We start from the raw sequence: 20821 nt of genomic DNA, 5'->3' as shown, positions 1-20821 counted from the left end.
GACGTGCTCTGCTTGACATGTATGGGCAGTCTATTCCAGAGTATGGGGAGTCTCTGGGTCAGGAACCTATCCCTCCAGCATGTTTTGTTCATTGTGATGATAAGGTTTAGATCCCTGGAGCGTGTGGCTCTGAGGGATTGGGATTTGTTTAAGTGGAGCATGTCCAATAGCTCAGGGTTTGACATGGCCTTGTATGTTAAGCAGAGATCGCCTCTGAGTAGACGATATGCCACAGAGTATAGCTGGAGTTTTTTAGATGGTCAGCATATGGCATCTGCTTTAGGCCTGTGATTCTTTTAGTGAGGTATTTCTGTGGCCTTTTCAGCTGTTGCAGATGTCTTGTGAGGTTCATACCAAATGGGGCATTATACTCTATAATGGGTCTAACGAGGGATGAGTAAAGTGGGACAATGACCTCCTTTTTTCTGGATGAAAAGCCCTTAGTGATGAGGTGTGCCATGTAGAAGGATTTCCTGACTGTTGTGGCGATGTGGTTATCAAAAGTGAGACCACTGTCCACTTGTGTCCATAAGTCTCTCATCACACTTCCGATGTTTAGTGTCCTGCCACCTATGTGGTAGTTCATGGGTACATGTTTTTTTCCAAAGGGGATGACTATATATTTCTTGGCATTAAGCTTGAGCCCATGGCTGTGGCACCAGGCATCTGTTTCTGTAAGGCCCTTTTGTAGAATATCCACATCATTTAGGGATTCAATAATGGCTCCCAGTTTGCAGTCATCTGCAAACTTTGTTAGCCAGAGTCCCTTAGTGTTGGCCTGTACTTCAGAGAAGTAGATGCCAAACAAGAGTGGTCCCAGGACTGAACCCTGAGGTACTCTACTTGTCACTTGTCTGGAGCTGGATTTGGAGTCGGCTACTTTTACAGTCTGGGTTCTGTCAGTAAGCCAGTTGGCAACCCATTGAGTGATGTAGGGATTTATGCCCAGCTTAGTACGTTTATCTATGATTCCAGAGGGGGGGTGGTGTTGAAGACCTTGGCGAGGTCCAGATAGGCTATGTGGACCTCCTTACCCTCGTCTATAGCTCTGGAGACCGATTCGAAGAGCTGCATTTATGAGTTGAAATGTGCTACAAACTGTAGAAAACACCTAACCGCTGCAAACTATTTGTCTAGACAATTTTAGCATCAGAAGGTGAGGTCATATGTCATGGAATCATGAAGTAACTGTATAGTTGCTCAGCTTACAGGTTTACTGTACTTAATAAATGCATTAAATAAGTAGGAAAAAAAACTATGTAGGTTAGAATCAGTAAACCCACTGTACATGATGCCAGCATAACTGCAGAAAAAAGAAATGGTAAAATAAAACTATTCATGTGATTTTTAATTTGTTTCTTATAATTAGAATTTACATTTGCTCAGAGAAGCTGAGCCAGCTGCCAGAGTTGTGTCATTAACTTCAGGGCAGTATTAATAAAAATAAATTATTTTGACATAACTTCCATTTCAGATGATTTGTTTTTTTTTTTTTCATTTCTAATACAGTTTTGATTCTGGAAGAAAGTACTTTTTTAGTTATATTAGTATGAAGAGCATTTGTGTTGTTGCCTCACAGCAAGAGGTTCCCTGGTTTGATTCACAGCTGAGGTGCCTTCTTTGTGGTGTGTGCATGTCTCCCCTGTGTTAATGTGAAGTTCCTCCAGGTGGTCTTGTTTCCTTCCACATTCCAAAGAGATGCAGAAGGTAGACTGGCCACTATAAATTGGCTATAGGTGTAAGTGAGTTTGTGAGTGGATGATGTGGAAGAACTATCACAGCAGGGCCAGCCACCCAAGGTTATAAACCTTGGCTCTAGATGATTGTCACAGTTGAAGTGACACCTTGACCCTATTTGCAAAAATTGGAAAAAGGGATTCTGAGTGGATGGATGGAAGAGCATTTGAGCTATGAGATCTTGTGTTTGGAGTAATAAATTATTTTTCCTAAAGATATAACTAGCTTTACTACTAATGTTTCCTTTCTGCTTTAGGATATTTCAGACACTGCCTTAAAATAGTTGTTTGTAGGTTCTTAGGTAAGTAATAGGCTAGCTGCCCTTGCTGGCAATTTTAAGCCTAGCCATTTTCCCTTTGGGATCTTGAATTAACCTATCCTGTTTGGTGTTAGATTGGCTTTACCCATCCTGTGGTCAGTAATTATTACCCCTCCTGGAAATAATGTGATTGTACAGGACCCACACATGGGATAATGCATTTAGGAACTGCCATTGTAAATTAGTAGTACAGGGAAGCAGTCCCTGGGTAAATTTTCTGTTACCTATTCTTAGATGCAAGTTACACTTGAGTGTGAACAGGGATGGGCTTAGTTTTATGTGGATGGGGAGCCTGTTCCGGAGCAGTGGTATCCTCTGCAAGATATACCTTTCTCTTCAACCATTCTATTGATGTCATAGAAGAGGTTTAATCCCTAGACTGAATACTTCTGATGCTATTTAACTTGATGTGCAGTAGGTCCATCAGTACTGGGTTGGATAATACATTTTATGCCAGACACTGGTCACCTCTTGGCAGTCTGTTGGATGCTGAGTGTAGCGATAGCATTTTGTGGTGGTCCATGTAGGACATATTGTTTAGGCCTTGTATCCTTTTAGTTAGGCATTCTTGTGGGCATCCAGCTGTTGCATGTGCCTGGACAGATGCATGCCAAAGGAGGCATTGTATTCAATGATTGGCCTAATGAGGCCTTAGTAAAGGGAGACAATGATATCTCTAGATCTAGTCGCAATCCTTTTGTTTATAAGCTGCCCAGTACCGGACATTCTTACGTCAGTGGACACATGTTAGTCAAAAGTTAGGTCACTATCCATATAAATTTTCAAGGGCATATTGTCAATGTGGTAGTTCCCCAGGGTAGACAACTTCCCACAGGCTAGGATAATGCTTCTTTTTTTTGGCATTTAGTTTCAGTGTATAATTCTGCAGCAGTTAGCATTTGAAACTAGTTTCAGGCAGGATGGATAAGTAATTTGGGGATTCAATAACTGCTCCTATGTTGCAGTCATCTGCAAACTTAGTCAGCCAGAGCCCTTTGGTATTGGCTTTTATTTCAGAAAAATAGATGGTAAACTGGAGAGGTCCCAGCACTGAGCCTTGGGAAAACTCCACTGGTGACTTGTTTCTTTGTGGAAGCAGCTTCCCCTGTTTTGATCTCTTGCATTTTATGTGTGAGCAAGTTGGTAATCCAGTGGGTGACATAAGGGTTTAATGGCAGTTTATTTAGCTTTTTTGCCCGAGTGGAGGATTGTGTCAGAAGCTTTATCCAGGTTGAGGTATGCACTGTTTACCAAAGCCACTAGGCTGGATAAGTATGACCTTCCCTTGACAAATCTAAACTGAGAAGGGTCCAGTTTTGGAGGTTCACCATTTCCTTTTTTGATTAGTTCCATCATAAGTCTTTTCATGGCTTTTACATATGAAGCTGTTCAGACTTCTGAGTCTATAATTGCCTGGGTCTATGGTAGGTCTTCCCTTATACAGGGGAATGACTCTAGCTGTTCTCCATTCACTTGCTGTAAAACCTGTGTGGAGGCTGAAGTTGAACAGTGTTGTATGGGGGGGCTAAATTGTGCTTCATGCTGTTTAAGATGCATCCAAGGATTTTGTCAGCACCCATCGATGCAGTGTTTTTAGCTTTTGATAGCATACTTAGGACTCAGTCTTGCGAGATAGCTGAAGATGAATTGGTTTCAGTTATATCTTGTTATTGAAAGCAGCCATAGTTGTTCATCCAAGAATGATAAGACTTAGAAACCCAGACAACAGTCCTCCTTCCCAATAGTAAGGTGAAGGAAGAGCTGGGGTTTGTCAGCTGTGGTTGATACTAGGAATGTGCAGTTAGTCATCTGAATGATGTGTGGTATTATCAGACATATTGTAACATAGCCTGGAGTATTCCTTATATGATGGTGGTATCACATGTTTGAACTATTGCTGATGTGAAAAAAGGTGCATTTAGTACCCTGTGATATAGTTCTAAAACATTTCTTTATATCATGTCATAGTACATAGACTGAGAAATGAGAGACTGGCATAACCTGATACCATTTTGTTTCTTCTGTACTTTAATGTTTTTTTGTATTGTAATTTTGTTTTCTGTTGCTGCCTTGGAGCCGAGGTCATGGTTGAAAAGGGTCAACAGACCACCCCACCTACCCAGTTATCATGTGGCAGTACATAAATAAAATAAATAAGGCTGAGCCAAGTGAATTTGTTGTGGATCTGAGAACATTTGCACATTCTGTATTCTGCTGTTTTCTTACCACTGTGGTCTCCTAAAAGAGTCAGCCTGTGCCAGAAATTGAAAAGCCATCTATAGCAAATATAAACATTATTGTCCTAAGGGCTAGTGGAAACAAAGGATTGCTTAGCTGTGTAACTCTGACTTCTCTTTGGATACCCATCTGCAGGACACAGATGTCCCTTTTGGTGTGTTGGTGTAGCTTTTGATTTAATGGAGAGTGCAATGGTTAAAGTACACATCAGAAAAACAGAGAAAGCTCTTCAGGCCAGCATTTCCTTTTATCCTCAGACTTCTCATGGTTCATTTAATGTGATCCTTCCCGATGTTGTACAGTACTAATGTGTGATGTATTTATTTACAAAACTGTACATTCTGATGAGCTGATAGCATTTAACAATGTAAAGAACATTAAAGTGGAAGTAGTTGTAGATAATCAAATAATGTTAAGTTGTCTGTCTCGCCTTCATTCTTGCTGGATGTGTACTCGGCCTTATACAAAAGCTCGAGAGCTATTTACCGGCTCGAGGCCACCCCTTATCCCACAATGCTAGGCGTCAGATACCCAGATCTCGTTTGCCACTTCAGCTACAAGGTTGCGATTTTTACCGGCTCCAGGTCGTATAATTCTTTTTATAACTTTTCATAGTCAGGGTTGTTGTTGCTATTTTAGATTTTCTTTTCTATTAGAGTTGTTAAATTCCTTCTTCCCTTTCCCTCCCCATCCCCCTTTGGGGTAGTGGTTAGGCCTATCTCTTTATAGTGTGGTTATATATTTATAGTTTTATAGTTTTTGGTTAATTATAACTGTTATAGTTGTAGAGGTTGTATTGTCTGTTCTAGTGCGTGTGTGTCTGTGTTTAGTGTTTAATCACTAGTTTAACTTTCCTTGGTATCTCTTCTACTATGTCCAAAGATACCAAGGTTTCAGGTTTCAAGAAGTGTGACTCGTGCTGTCAGAAAATGTCTCTGACAGATGGTCACACTTCTTGTGTTTATTGTTTAAGCCCGCTACACCTGCAGGACTCTTGTTTGGTCTGTCATGCTTTCAGTCTGAGAGTCCTGCAGGAACGTAGGAATAATCTTATATTGAGAGGCTTGTTAAAGCCTGAAGGATCCCCGGCTAAGCCTTCGTCGGGGAAATCCTTAAAACCCTCCAAACCGTCAGCTCCCTGTTCGGAGCCAATGCCGAGCGGAGCTTCTACTTCCTTGTCGTTTCCGTCCGGAACCGAAACTTTGAGACCTCAGTCGGCCCCGACTTTGCCATCGGAGCCTTCTCTGAGCCGTTAGCGTTCGAGATCCCCCTCTTTAGAGTCCGTCCGCTCGGCTCCTAGGTCCCCATTACTACAATCGGAGCGGAGTCATAGGTCCCATTCCTCTCGGTCCTCCAGGTTATCTGACCATGACTTAGAGAGGGTGGTCAGTAGGCTCCTTAAGTTGCAGGCACTGGCCAATATGTTGACTAGCCGTTCTCAGCAGACTGTGGCTATCCCTGTTTCTTCAACTATTCCTCCTCTGACTCTACTACCGTGTTCGGAGCTGGAGCTTGTTGGGGCTCGAATCGTCGGAACATCGGAGCCGATACCCCAACCTTCAGCTCCTTCATTGGCTCCGATCTCTTCATTGTTTCCGTCCTTGGAGGGATCCGGGCGCCGAGACTCCCTTGTCGGCTCCGAGGGGGCAAGTGGCATCGGACCCTTGTCTGACCCCGTTCTCCCTCTCGGGGCCTCGGCGCAGGTGAGCTCGGCCCCGACATCGGCCTCGGAGCCGTCCCTCTCGGTGCCAGGAGGGGTTCACGTCTCTTCGGAACAGGGGCCCTCTTCTCTGCCTGATAGGGGCGCCTTTGAGGTCATGAGGAGCGTGCTGACTCCTGGGTCGACTCCGCGATCGACCACTATGGTGCCTGTGTCGGTCTCTGTCCACCCTCCTGACTCCAAGCTTGGAGAACAAGCGCTCCAGGTAGCCCCATTGGGTGCATCTTCCTCTTCCGAGGCCTCCCCTGATCATTCAGAGCCCCCTCAGAAGAGAAAATGTAAGAGGAAGCATGTTGACTCCCCCGAGTCAGTCAACTCTGACACCGACTTGGAGGATTCGGAAGGGTCCCCAAGGTCCCCCTCTGAGGATGACTCCTTTTCAGACATCCTTGAGATCCTTAAGCAGAGGGGGAACTGGACTGCCCTCAACCCTTCCGAGGACGAGTCGGTGTATCTGGACACGTTTGGTTCTCGTCCTTCCACCTCCTGGGTGTCTCTGCCTTTTGACCCACTCATGGAAGTAGTGGCTCGGAAGGCGTGGACGGCCCCTGACACAGTGGAACCAACTCCCCGCAGGCCCACAAAATTCATCACAGCCCCGTCCGACAAACAGTTTCTCACTAAGGGTGTCCCTGTTGATGCCATGGTGGTTGCAGCAGCTACTAAGAAGGAGTTGGCTGACCCTTCAGTGCCTGTCCATCCACCTAATAAAGAATCTAGGATGATGGATAGGTACGATAAGCAAATGTTCTCTTCAGCGACCTTTTCTATGCGGTCGCTGAACTATCTGTGCCATTTCACCCGCCTTCAGAGAGATCTCCTTGAGGAACTGGGTGATACCCTTCAGGATCCATCTGCTGCGGGGTCTCAGGAAAAGATTAACTCCCAGCTGGTGACCCTTAATTCTATAGTCAACTCCTCCATGAGGCTCATTTCTTATGCAGCCGATGGGGTGAGTAGGGCCGCAGGCACAGGCGTGGCTTTGAGAAGACATGCCTGGATGCGGTTATGCAATTTTGCTGACCCCTTTAAGGCGTCCTTCACCAATATCCCCTTCGATGGTTTGGCTTTGTTCGGACTACAGGTGAAGGATACCCTTACCAGGTGTGAGCAGGAAGGCAAGACTCTCTCTGCGGTGGGAGTCCATTTTTCTACTCCTTCTAGACCATACCCTAAAGGTCAGAAGGGTGGGAAAATGTGGTTTCGCAAACCCCAAGGAGTTGTGCCTGACACACGTGGAGAGTTCCCTCCAGGGACAGAGGAGGGAACAACAACAGACGCCGCGCGAGGAGCAGAGGGGGTCCGCAGAATCAGGGTAGCAGGGAAACCTTTTCCGACAAACCCTTTCAGCACCCCTGAGGGGCTGCCCGACTGTCCACTCTCGGAGGCAGTCGGGGGAAGATTATTACTGTACTCAGAAGCCTGGCAACTCCTCACACAAGACAAATGGGTACAGGCTATCATACCCGAGGGTTACAAAATCCCCTTTGTCCACACCCCCATTCAAACAAACAGATCCCTTCCAGATGTTCCACCCAGTCTAAGGGAACAAGCAGTACTAGAAATCTCAAAACTGCTAAGGAAAAGAGCCATCCAGCCAGTCCCAGCAGACCAGCAAGGATCCAGGATTTACTCCAAGTTCTTTTTGGTACCAAAGAAGACAGGGGACTGGAGACCCATTTTGGATCTCAGCAGGTTAAACAAATCTGTTCAAAGAACGAAGTTCCGGATGGTCACGCTTCAGTCCATTCTACCCTTTTTGGGTCCGGACATTTGGATGTGCTCTATAGACCGTCAGGATGCGTACTACCATATCAGAATGAACAGACGCTCCAGGAGGTTTCTCCGCTTCCGGCTGGGAGCCAGTCACTGTCAATTCAGAGCCCTGCCCTTTGGTCTCACCACAGCCCCCAGGGTGTTCACCAAATGCATGGCAGTGGTTACGGCTCACCTGAGACGGTGAGGATTCCAGGTGTTACCATATCTAGACGACTGGCTCCTAACTGCTTCCACCAGGCATCAGCTAATCCGAGCCAGAGATTATACCATCCAAACTTGCTCAGAGCTAGGTATCTCCATAAACTTCAAAAAGTCTGCGTTGTCGCCTTGTCAATCTATAACCTTTATAGGCGCCATATTAAACACAAAAGAACTGTCAGAAAAGCTTCCATTAGAAAGAGTATTAGTCATTCGCCGACATGTTCAAACGTTACTACAATGCAAGAGAATCCAGGCCAGATTTGTATTGAAAACCTTGGGTCTCATGGCAGCAACAATCACATTACTTCTCCTGGCTCATTTTCACATGCGGATTCTTCAATGGATACTTTTTACCCAATGGTCTTTTCAACAGCTTCCGATGTCTCACAACATAATAATCACCCAATCATGCAAAGACCACCTTTCTTGGTGGATGGTCTCCCCTCAAGTTTTTCAGGGCAGACTGTTTGTACTTCCTCCTCCGGTTGCCACGGTGACAACGGATGCCTCCCTGATCAGGTGGGCGGGGGGGCATTTTCAGGGCAGGACTGTCCAGGGCACTTGGCAACCCCTAGAGTGCCATCTGCACATAAATGTCTTGGAGATGAGAGCGGTACTTTTAGCTTTGCAAGCTCTTCAGGACTCTCTACCTACCGGGACTATTGCAGTTCAGACGGACAATGTGTCGGTAGTGTGGTACATCAACAAGCAGGGCGGAACCAGGTCCTATCCCTTATGTCGAGTAGCACTCAGACTCTGGCAGTGGGCGATCTCCTCTCAACGGTTTCTGATAGCAACGCACATCCCCGGGAAGTCCAACGTCATAGCGGACAGGCTAAGCAGAGCAATCCTTATGCCTCACGAGTGGTCTCTCAATCAGTTAGTAGCGGACAAAATTTTCCACAGATGGGGTCAACCTTGCTGCGACCTTTTTGCAACCCCTCTCAACAGCAAGTGCAGCGACTTCTTCACTCTCTTCCCTCTCCCAGGCCATCCCCCCAGAGATGCTCTAGTTCACGATTGGCCCCAGGGTCTGCTCTATGCATTCCCTCCTTTTCCCTTAATTCCAAAACTGATTCAGAAAGCGACCTCTTTGGGATCCAGGATGATCCTCATTGCTCCTTACTGGCCTCGACAAATTTGGTTCCCATTCCTGCATCGTCACCTGCTGGAGCAGCCCTGGAATCTGGACCCAGTGCCAGACCTCTTGATCCATCAGTTGGGCGGGCAGCACCAATCCCTTCACTCTCTCAACCTCACAGCTTGGTTGCTCCACTTCCAACCTTAGCCAGGCTTCCACATGTTTCTCAGCCAGTGTGCAAAATCATACTTTCTTCGCACAAACCTTCTACTAGAAAGACTTATGCTAGTAAGTGGAAACGTTTTTCCTTCTGGACAGCGGCTAGAAAGATTAACCCATTTACAGCCCCTATCCATAATATTTTAGATTTTTTGGCGGAACTTTTTCGAGCAGGCTCCTCCGCTGCCACCATTAGGGTACAGTTGGCTGCTATCGCAAATTTTCATGATAGCCTATCAGAGTCCAGTGTCATGTCCCACAAACTTTGTAAAGCTTTTCTTAAAGGGAATATGTTACTTAGACCCCCGGTTAAAGATCCCCCCCCCCTCCGTGGGATTTGAACTTGATGTTAACTTCATTGATTCTCCCTCCTTTCGAACCTGCAGCTTCTTGTTCCTTAAAATTACTCTCCTGGAAGACTATCTTCTTGGTAGCCATCACCTCGGCGAGAAGAGTATCGGAACTTCAAGCCCTTTGTGTTCGCCCTCCATATCTTATTTTTCACAAAGATAGAGTTTCACTCAGGACTAATCCTTCCTTTTTGCCCAAAATACCCTCGGAGACAAATCTCAATCAGGCCATTGATCTCCCTGTATTTTTTCCTAATTATTCAAACAGAGCTGAACAAAAGTTACACTGTTTGGATGTTCACAGGCAGCTAAGTTTTTATTTGGATAGGACCAAACAGTCAAGAAAATCAGATCAACTCTTCCTGTCCTATGCTGCAGGGAAGCAGGGCCTGCCAGTTTCTAAGGTTACCTTGTCTAGGTAGCTGGCCTCTATTATTACCTTGATCTACCAACTGAGACATAAAGAACTTCCTTCAAAACCAAAAGCTCATTCCACCAGGGCATTGGCTACGTCGGTAGCTTTTCAGGCTAGACTTCCAATGGAATCTATTTGTGCTGCAGCAACATGGGCCACTCCTCATACTTTCATTTCGCATTACAAGTTGGATATGGCCTCCAGGAGATGAGCAGATTTTGGTTCAACTGTGCTCAAGAGTCTGTTTCGATGAGCCACCCAGGACTAAGGTGCTAGGGACGCTGTCCCATCCAGCAAGAATGAAGGCGAGATAGACAACTTAACATTAAGAAGTTATGTACCTACCATAACATTCCATGTTAGTTGTCTTCATCTTGCCTTCTTTCTTGCGTCCCACCCTCCATCCCCCTTGCCTGGTTAGGACCGAGAAGAATCCTTCTTGAGGCCTTCTTCCTACGGTTGACCTTGTTTTTAGGTTACATCCTTCTCTGTTTGTAGCACTGGAGGTTAACCTTGGTGGGTACTAGTATGTTTTTTTCCTTGGTGTTAGCTTTTCCAAACAAGATCTGGATATCTGACACCTAGCATTGTGGGATAAGGGGTGGCCTCGAGCCGGTAAATAGCTCTCTAGCTTTAGTATAAGGCCGAGTCAGAGCCGAGGATCGGCTCCGAACCCATCCAGCAAGAAAGAAGACGAGATGAAGACAACTAACATGGAACATTATGGTAGGTACATAACTTCTTATTATTAAAATTGCATTGTTATTTCAGCCTCTGAAATAATGTGTTGGTAAATTTTTGTAAAATATATTGTATTACACTTGAAACTAGGTTCTAGCAAGAGCAGTGGAGGTGTATTGTGTGCTTTTGAAAATGTATCTATGGAACTATATCTAAAGATACTGTCTACAACACTCTTCATCTTTTTAACAGTGATTTGTAATCTTGTTGTAGTTTGTGGTGATAACAGTGTGCTTAAAAGCTGGACTGGAAACTTCTTCTTGGACTGTGGTAAGTATATATCCTTACTAGCAGTATAATATTACATAAAAGCAGTTGTTATTAAAGTATTAGCGGATTTAAAATTCAGACCCAAAGTAATTTATTCCTACCACCTTTTTACTTTGAGAGTTTTCCTACTTCTTTCATTAAAAAGTGTCAGTGTCAATATGTGTGCTAAAACTGGACCTTACACTGTTAGTCAAGTGATCAAGCTGTGCCATGCATTGTAGCTCTGTCAGTCCGCAATGTGGTCTCAGTTTGCTTTCTAGTGATCTACTTATAGTGTTTAAGAATTTTTGATAAATATAAATTGGTTTAATGAATACATTTTTTTCAAGTTTTAATCCTTTTGTTAATGTTTTACTAAAATGTTATGCCATACTATTAATTCTCCTTACATATGACATCTTATTTTATACATGGAACTGACAGGAGCAAACACTCGCTGGTACTGTTTTTTTCTTCAAAATATCACATGATCTTTGTATTTCAGGACTGCATTTGTCACTTTGTTGCTCTGCTGCATCACTGATGTTTGCTTTTAAAAAAGTGGCCGGTAAACCTGCATTATTTATTCATCTGAAAAATAGATTTATGTATATTCCTGTTATATTATTGTGCTTTACTTCAATTTTGATAGTGAAATAATATGTATTTTATAATTTTATAACTACTTCTATAAACAAAATGTTATTATATATGCTAAAATGGTATTTAATTATGATTTTTGAGATTCTTAGATGTCTTTTTGATATGAATTTATATGTTGTTGTTGCTTTCATATGTGTGTATATTTTAAATTATCTCAATAGAATTTTATTAAGTATGTTTTGAAATTTAGTTTTAGTATATTCTTTAGCTGTTTTTTTCCAAACTTTTCCAAACCTAGCAATTTGTTTGTTTGAAATTTGCCTGTTTTGTAAAGTACTTTGTGTTAAAGCACCATGAATAAAGTTGAGTTGATTTGGACATTGAGCAGTTAATAACTTCTAGATCAGGTAACACACTCACTGTGATTGTCCGGTAGATTCATAATGTTGGAGCAATTGTTCATGGGCTGTGAATCAGAATGGGCTCCACTATGTCACTCTCTCCACTTCCATAGTGCATTCTCATCAAATCCAGTATTCTCTGGATGGACACTCTGTTCACTTTATATGTTGCTTCACTCTCACAGCTATCAACAGGAGATCATCCATTACAGAAAAAGTGAATCTTCCACCTTCAGTTCTTTCCTGACATATTGATGGATTAGAGCTCAGCTACATTTATTTGATACTAACCATGGCTATATGTTGAGATTTTCCTCCAGGATTTTCAGCTGTAAGAAAATATGCTGTGTTTCTGCTTCCTACTTTGTTTTCACAGTGCTTCATTGATAAGGTTCAGCATTACTTCCATCTCAAATGCTGTTTCATAAATACCAGTGTTTGCAGAAGATAGCATTCTGAGGTGCACTCTTCTTGCCGTTTGATTGGAGACTGGACTATCAGAATGGTGATTATCTCATTCAAAATACACTTGAATATTCCTTGCTGCCAAGAAAATATACTGTGCATGTACACAAAGAAATATTACTCAAGAATTTGAAGACTGCTGTGATGACTTTTTCAGAACAGAAATTTCACTGTTGCACTTTCACATTGGAAAGGTAGAAAACATGACAACAGTCTAGGAAGTGGCGTGAATCCCATTTACTAATTCATCATTCGATAGGCATTATTTCACTAAAAGGTTCAGCAAATTTATAGGACAGCTATTTTTGACATATTTGGCTGTGAAACATACTTTTCCATATTCAGAAAACCATCTTTCTATCCTTTGAGGGTAATGAGGCACAACATTAAAGCTACTGTTTAATCCATGAGTTCCAGTGAACATTCTGGTAAGCTACACATATGAGAAGATTTTGGATGGACTTTGATTATATCATTATTGTCAATTACACCATCTACAGAACCCTTGTTAAGGGTGTAAGTGAAAAAAAAAAATCACCAAACACTGTTTGTAATTTCCTCATGTCGAGCTAATAGATTCAACGAGCAAGATACCTACAACATTTTGGATAAATCACTAAGCTCATCCTTTATCTCAGGAGGTGTTTCATGAGTTGACTGATATACTAACTGGTTTGTCACAAAAGTGGACCACCTTGTAATTACCACTTTACCTTCTGGCCCCAAAGGACATTGGGTACTGTTATATCCAGTAACCATTGTATCTTATGATGAAGATGATGATACCTCAGAAGATACAGTGGTTGTTGGGTACTCTTATATCCAGTAATGACTGTATCTTATGATGAAGAAGATGATGATATCTCAGAAGATATAATGGTTGTTGGGTACACTTATATCCAGTAATGACTGTATCTTATGATGAAGAAGATGATGATATCTCAGAAGATACAATGGTTGTTGGGTACTCTTATATCCAGTAACCATTGTGTCTTATGCTGAAGAAGATGATGATATCTCAGAAGTGAACTATGAGCATTTTTCAGAGCTGGAGTCAGAAACCTTCTATTAGAGCAGTAATCCTTCCCAGATGTCCTTTCTTCCTTTATTGTCTTGAGGAGGTAGATTTGCTCCCTTCTTACATGGTTAGTCTATTCATAAATTTCCAATACTTGGCGGTGAACAGGCAGAATGTGGAGATGTTTGAGGATTTTTACTGGCAATAACCACCTGCAAAGGCTATCATACCATTTCTGGCAGCAGTCTATGTTGCCATCAAGTGTATATGAAGACTGAAGGCCCTCCTTATCATTCTTTTCTCAGCCAGCATCCAATAACCATCTGGTGTCCATGAGTATTTCTGAGTCTCCCCCAGGATAAGGGCTCTAAATGATTATGAAGAAAGAAGATCACTGCAGTCTCCTTTCCTGGTCTGTGTGTTACCAGTTATGGTACACATTTAATCAGCTATTGAGGCTAGCTTCAGAAGAATATTGCAAGCTCGTTCAAGGCTTTTCTGACTTCAAGCTGGTCTGTGCTCCTTGTTAATCTTTATGATATTGTAGAGTCTCACATACAGTCACTTAAGTCCATGTCAGACATTGTTTCATACATAATACGTGAACTGATGCTTACCCATGGTTGTGCTTAGGAAACAGTTGGCTTTCGATCTTAGGTCTGTCCACTAGAGTTCAGTAAAACATTCCAAATGTTCTCTACTCAGTTGTAAACCTGTTTGGCAAAGAAGTTAAGGAAGACTTGATCAACTTCAGAACTTGTATAAGACTAAAAAATTGCTAAATGTGGTGTCTGACTGAGTAGCACATTAATTGGAGCTGTTCCAGCATGAAAACTGAGACACTAACAGAAAATGAGAAGTAAATTTTTGGATGAGCAGGAGGTCATGGTTATCAGCGAAGCAGAATTACCTGCATCAGTGATTGTCAAAGGAAAAATATACTTTAAAAATGATCAATACACAGTAGGTTCAGGTTAAGGCACTTTAATCTTGCAGCAAAGAGACAAAAACGTGCTAATACAGAGTTTGTCTAACTAAAATCAGGAAGTAAATTTATCTTTATATACTTTCTAACAAGACATTGCCTACCAAGCTGACATAGCAGATCACAAGTTTTAACATCATCATTACATAGCAGCTGTTTATCCATAATTTTCTGCTTGCACTGTCAATTTTATGAAAAAACTTCCTAAGAAAAACAACGTGGCCTTGGTGACCACCGGTTAGATACAGTTTCCCACTATGTTATGTTTCTATTCAAGGTACTACAGCTAATTCGAGCACAAAGCAAGTACAGATTCTTCAAGCAGTCCTTTGTCTTATGTATCTCTTATTCTTCCGCAGCTGTGCATGTTCTCATAACACGAACAGAGCTGATTGTTCAAAATCATAACATTATAGAATATAGTATTGTTTCATTTATTACTTCCTGACCTAGCAGATAATCACCTGCTTCTCAGTACATTTCCAAAAGGCATAAACATGAATTTTGCTGTGCTAGCAATTACTTGGTCAGGGGGCATCTTGCAAGTTTTCAGAAAGCATACTGCAGTTTCAAAAAGCATCTTATAATTTCACACAGAATTAAGCTGTATATAAAATAGAATGAAAACGTCTTAATTCTTTTAGCTTCTAATAAGCATTAGACATATACATAAATGCATATTTCTCTGACAGTGATGCAGGAGGTGATTTTCAGTAAATTAAAATAAACAAATACACTGGGTGGGAAAATGCACAAGAATAAGTAAAACAGTTGGGAAGATAGAAGTAACAGGCTATTTGATGACCTGCTAAGTCTGAAGAAGTCAAAAATAGAACTAAAGGAGGCAACGTCTGAAGAAGTCAAAAATAGAACTGAAGGAGGGAACGTCTGAAGAAGTCAAAAATAGAACTGAAGAAGGGAACAACAGAGACTGAGGCATCAAATGAAGAAATGTTTCAAACATAGTAGGATACTCTGAAAAGGTGAGGAACAGAAAGAAGACTAACAATTTGGAGAATTCAGTGATTACTGAGAGAACTGGAAGGCTTTAATCCTATTAAAGCAAGTGGGAAAACTGAGATTCAAATATCTTGTTTTGTGCCAGTCAGGAGAAGCTAGGGATTTGAACCAGGAGCTTGTATGGCGAGAAGTTGAGGACTGTAAAGAAGACTAATAAACTGAATTTGGTAAACAGTGGGGAAATGCTAGTGCATCAACCCCACTATCTACTGTTTATTTTAAACTGGTGGGGAAACTATAATGTATGAATCCCACTTTGTTATTGTTACTAGTGCAGAAACTAAATGGAGGAAATAAATGTAAATAAAATAATATTTCACTTTATAGATGTAGTTTGTCTTTAAAAGTGTAGTATTGTAAAATATAATCGTACACAGTATCTTGTACTAACTTACTGTAAAAACAGACTGATTTTTGGAATGAGTGTTAGTCGGCTTGATTAGTAAAATGCAAAAAAGTATCTTTCTGAATGTAAGGTGCAAGTGCATAAACAGTAATGAATAGTGTGTCAGTTGAAGTAACTGTTTTCTAAGTGTTATCCAACTTGATTAGTAACAGCAAGATGAGAAAGAAATCATCAAAAGGAAAAAGTACAGTAAATTATGTACACTGAAGCATGAAAAGAACACCGTGGAGTTAGCAGGGCACAGCTAAACGCATGCTTGGATCTGTTGCTTCTAGGGGGGGGGGTGATTTAGGTTATGAGAATGCATGGGATTGCTTATATAAAATTAGAAGTTAACATTTTTTTCTTTAAGTATAAAGTGAAATGAATGGACTAAAGAATTTAGATTAAGTCAAGGGTAGTATTTTTTACTTCATGTCCACAGCTTAAATGTGTTAAAACAAAAGAAAAGTGAAGAATGCATGAGAAATTGTAGTTTTACAGAAAACTGTAAAGGCATCAGCATTTTGTTTTCCATAAACTGATGTCATGGCTTAGGGGAAATAAAATGAATGTATAAGAATGGTCTATTGGAAATTCAGATTGAGCTGATAAACTCAGTGTTAGGAAGGTATTGATTGAGACGTTCAGACCATGCGGACTGTGTGTCTGGAGATTGGAGAGTACCTTTCATACCAGGGATTGATAACAGAGTATAGGCAAAAAGAAGGGGAAAGGAGACTGTTAATTGAAAGAACAACTGTGGTTGAGTTTATAGTTGTGTCTAGAATAGAAACTGTGGTTAAAAAAGGGATAATTAGTGGGGTATATAAAATAATGTATGATAACTATAAGAATCAATCAGAAGAAGATGGAAAAGACTGGCAAATGAGAATTGAAAGGCAATATACAAAGGAGCAAATGGGGGGTATGTGTATGGCTTCCAGGTATGCAACAAAATACATAAAATTTAGGATTTTGCATGAAATTACTTGCATAGGTATTTTATACCACAAGAAGACTTCAGAGAAGTTTCCATAGGTAGACAGTAGTTGTTGGCGGTGTGATGGGACAAAATAGGGTGCTTGGGAACATGTTTCTTGGGAATGCAAATTAGTTGATTTTAAAAATTCCCTACAGGATATTTTGTGAGAAATATTTGAACAAATTATGTAACAAAGGAAATTATTCTTTTGAGTTGGGATACAGAAACTGAATTGTCTGGACACAGTAAGACCCTGTTAAGTTTAATGCTGTTGGCTGACAAAAAAAGCAATTACTGGAAAATGTATTTATTTATTTATTTGACATTTGTTTACTGGGATGGTCCTACTAGGATAGAGCCAATTTTCAGCAGAGGCCCAGGGAGAAAAGCTCCAGTTAATGCTTAACATATAAAGCTGTAAGAGAATAACAATAAAAAATAAAAAAATAAAACAGTAGTAGTAACAATAAGGAAACAGTAATCAGCCAGTAATATGACATGAAAATCCACTAGCAAAAGTGCATTAAAGAACCAAACATTACATAGCAAGGTAGTAAATAGATTCACTTATTTACTCAAAATAGAAATTAAAAAAAACCTACATTCTCCATAACAGAATTATTGAATGTTGGCAAGGAGATAAAATAACTGGAGATGAGATCTTTAGAAAAGGTATTGAGTAAACTGCATAAAAATAACTAGAATATTTGGGAACAGTAGATGTAGGGTAATGTTCATGAGGAGGAGGAGTGAAGTTTCAGGGAAGGCAGGACTTGAGCAATCTATGTAATGTTAAATTGAGTAAGAATTATTAAGAAAGAACTCATATGTATAATACATGAAGAAGAAAAATCTTTGTGATCGTTTGTTTTCTCTTTTGTAACTGTATGCATAACTGTGTCACTTTGCAATGTGCGAAGTTAATAAAGGTGCTTTAAAAAAGATATGTACATGTATTTACAAGCAGGTTGCAAAACTGCATTGTTAGTATTTTGGCTTAGGTGAAACTATTTAGCCACAGGTGTCAGGAGACGTGAAATTCCAGTGAGGTAAGGATTTAGTCTATGCTAACTTGAGAGGATGTTATTTCCCTAAGTGCAGCCAGTCTGCAGTAATTCCGAGGGTAGAATACCTATGCTAACACAAGATGCAGTTGTGAATTTTTAAATTACCAGGCCTGTCCCTTGCATGCTGCTTTCATCATGTGCATTATTTGTCTATCCATCCACAACCCTTTTTCACATTTTGTACAGGGGATCTGGATGTCACTTCAGCAGTGACAGTCATCTAGAGCCAAGGTTTACACAGCTGGGACCGGGTGGCTAGCTCTGCCCCAGTAATTCTTCCACACCGTACTTTCACATGCACACTCATAACTATGCCCAATTTAGTGTGTCCATTTTGCCTACTGCATGTCTTTGGTCTTTGGAATGTGGGAAAAAACTGGAGCACCTGGAGGAGATGCAGACTCTTTAGTAATGTTTGCACTGTTATTTGTAGCAGTAAGTGACTTTTAAGCAATTTTCATTTCCGGTTTCTATTACACAAAAGTATTCTTTAGATTTTATTTATTTTTAAATAAAGTAAGATAAATACATTGTAGGAAAAATAAAATACATATATCCCTACAGGAGGTACTAGTAGGTTTGTGGATTGTATTTAATAACCCTCATGGTGCAGCGGTAGCATTGTCGCCTCACAGCAAGAGGTTCTCCCGTTTGATTCTTGGCTGGAGCGCCTTCTGTGTGGAGTCTGCATGTCCTCACCACGGTCGAGTGGCATTCGAAAGACATGCGTGAATGGGCTTGCCTTCATTGAAGGTTGGGAGTCGGGCTGGCACCTCGACACCATAAAAATCTACTGCCAATCATTAGCATACCCCTAACCGGGAAAAGCCGAAAGAAGAAAAACAACATTCCAGTAATTGGCAGATGTTGGTGATTTTTAGTCACTGAATCACAAAAGTAACTATACAGATTTTGAGATTTAAAATGTATTTCACTTCCTGAGAAGAGTAACAAGACAGCAAATGCTTTCCCAATAATTTCCTTTTATCTGTGGTAGGTGGTATGGTAAACAGTCATGAAACTTGACTCCAAAGGCAACATTAATTTTGCAAGTTGTTCAATTACTCTAGTTCTAAGTAAGGTGAAAGCTGGAGCCTATCCTAGTACTCACTGGGCATAAGACAATGGAGATAGCCCTGATCAAGGTACCATCCTATCACAGGATGCGTATACATGCTCTCTCTCTCTCTCTCTCACACATACACACACAAACACTCAGTCACTCAGTTGCAGCACACATGCATGTACATTTGGAATTTCAGCAGTTCACTTACAGCAGCAAGTGTTCGGGATGTGAAAGAAAACCAGAACCCTAAGCAAAAGCCCACAAAGACATAGGAAGTACATGCAGACTCCTCAGAGAGGGTACCATACAAGAACTGAACTGGAGAACCAGTAGTTAAGAAACATCAGTGCTATCCTCTGTGCCACTGTGCTACCAACAGTAACACTGAAAAATATATTTCTTTCCCAAGAAGAAATATAATAGCTTTATTTCTTTGCAGAGCACCTGCCTTTCCATTACTTAGAAGTCTACTTTAAGTAAACTCTTCATATTTCTCAATCAGCTGTATCAGTCCAGGAAGCATATACTTGGGAGGTGTGTGTGTGTGTGTGTGTGTGTGTGTGTGTGTGTGTGTGTGTGTGTGTGTGTGTGTGTGTGTGTGTGTGTGTGTGTGTGCAAAAATGTGTGTGTGTATGTGTGTGTGTGTGTGTCTGTACAGATAGGTAGGTAGATATTGATATATCTTACTAGAGCCATAGCTGGCTTATCTAGCAAGCAGTGGTGCTCCTGATCTTGTGCTCCCAAAAAAAAAAAGTCTACTCTGTCTGATCTGGCACTCCTCACTTATGTCCAAACGAGGAGGGAGGAGCGTCAGGTCCTCACCCCACCTCATGTCTAAGTGAGCAGCAAAACAAAAAGGGGGTCTTCTTTTAAAAAAAAAAGTAGCAAGCAGCTTAAAAGCAGTACAGCTTGCTACAACATGAAGCATGTGAAGTGCTGAAGCAAGAGTTTCAGTCCTACGGTTCTGACCACATAACCAATTTAATTTCTGTACCAGCATTCAGAAGTTGAAGATGGAAGCCACGGGTGCCACAGGTACCAAAAAATTTAAAACTTTATTGAGCACTTTCGTCTCTAAATAAAAGATTTCTTCAAAATGGTTTAAAAGACATGTGCATATGTTTAAATACAGACCCCTGCCAAATCATTGTTAACAATAGTAGACAAAATAGTCACAAATACCTGTCAATATTATTAACAACTTGACCCTGGAGGAATCAAACTTATTACAACAAATTATTTCCAACAAACAGATCAGGGTAATGAAACCGGACAAGGGTGGGGGCTGGTGATCATGGATGCTAACATTTGTATTAACAGGTTGTTAGAGATTTTATACAGTGACACCTATGTGGAGGTGTCTCGCAATGAACTCAACATTGCTTATAGGAACTTTGATTTTGTAATCGATTAACTGCTTTTGAATGGCCATATTAAATTGGATGAACATACTTTTTTAGTAATACCAAGAATAACCAAACTAAAACAATTAACCAAACCAAAACAAAAAAAAACAAAATCTGTAAACGCGAAACTGGACATGTTGGCAAGAAAGTCAGTGAATCAAAACACATTTATTGTAACATTTTAGTGCTTTCACCTCAGAATGAGACTTCAGACACAGAACAATGTAATCAAACACATTTAAATACTAAATTAAATCATGTCATCACAAGTCAACTTATTAAGTTTAAAGATACATACTCATATACGTCTAAAACACTGCTGAACCCCTGGTTATATGTAAATAAATTCATGTAACAAAAATTGATATATA

The 20821-nt window shown here is 41.0% G+C and overlaps 1 protein-coding gene across 3 annotated transcripts in view; it reads left to right on the top strand.

Moving 5' to 3' along the window:
• Positions 1-20821, top strand: part of ATP8A1 (ATPase phospholipid transporting 8A1) — a 3191789-nt gene that overhangs the window by 2814018 nt on the left and 356950 nt on the right. For all 3 annotated transcript variants that reach the window (XM_044061519.1, XM_044061518.1, XM_044061517.1), the window contains one exon: positions 11014-11070. In XM_044061519.1, the coding sequence (XP_043917454.1) occupies positions 11014-11070 (57 nt within the window). The remainder of the gene's footprint in view (positions 1-11013; positions 11071-20821) is intronic.

The sequence above is a fragment of the Protopterus annectens genome, chromosome 2.part0, assembly GCF_019279795.1.
Source record: "Protopterus annectens isolate FY-2018-M chromosome 2.part0, PAN1.0, whole genome shotgun sequence".
Classification (NCBI taxonomy): domain Eukaryota; kingdom Metazoa; phylum Chordata; order Ceratodontiformes; family Protopteridae; genus Protopterus; species Protopterus annectens.
Note: the sequence above shows the minus strand (reverse complement) of the source record. Positions and strands in the feature narration are given on the sequence as shown.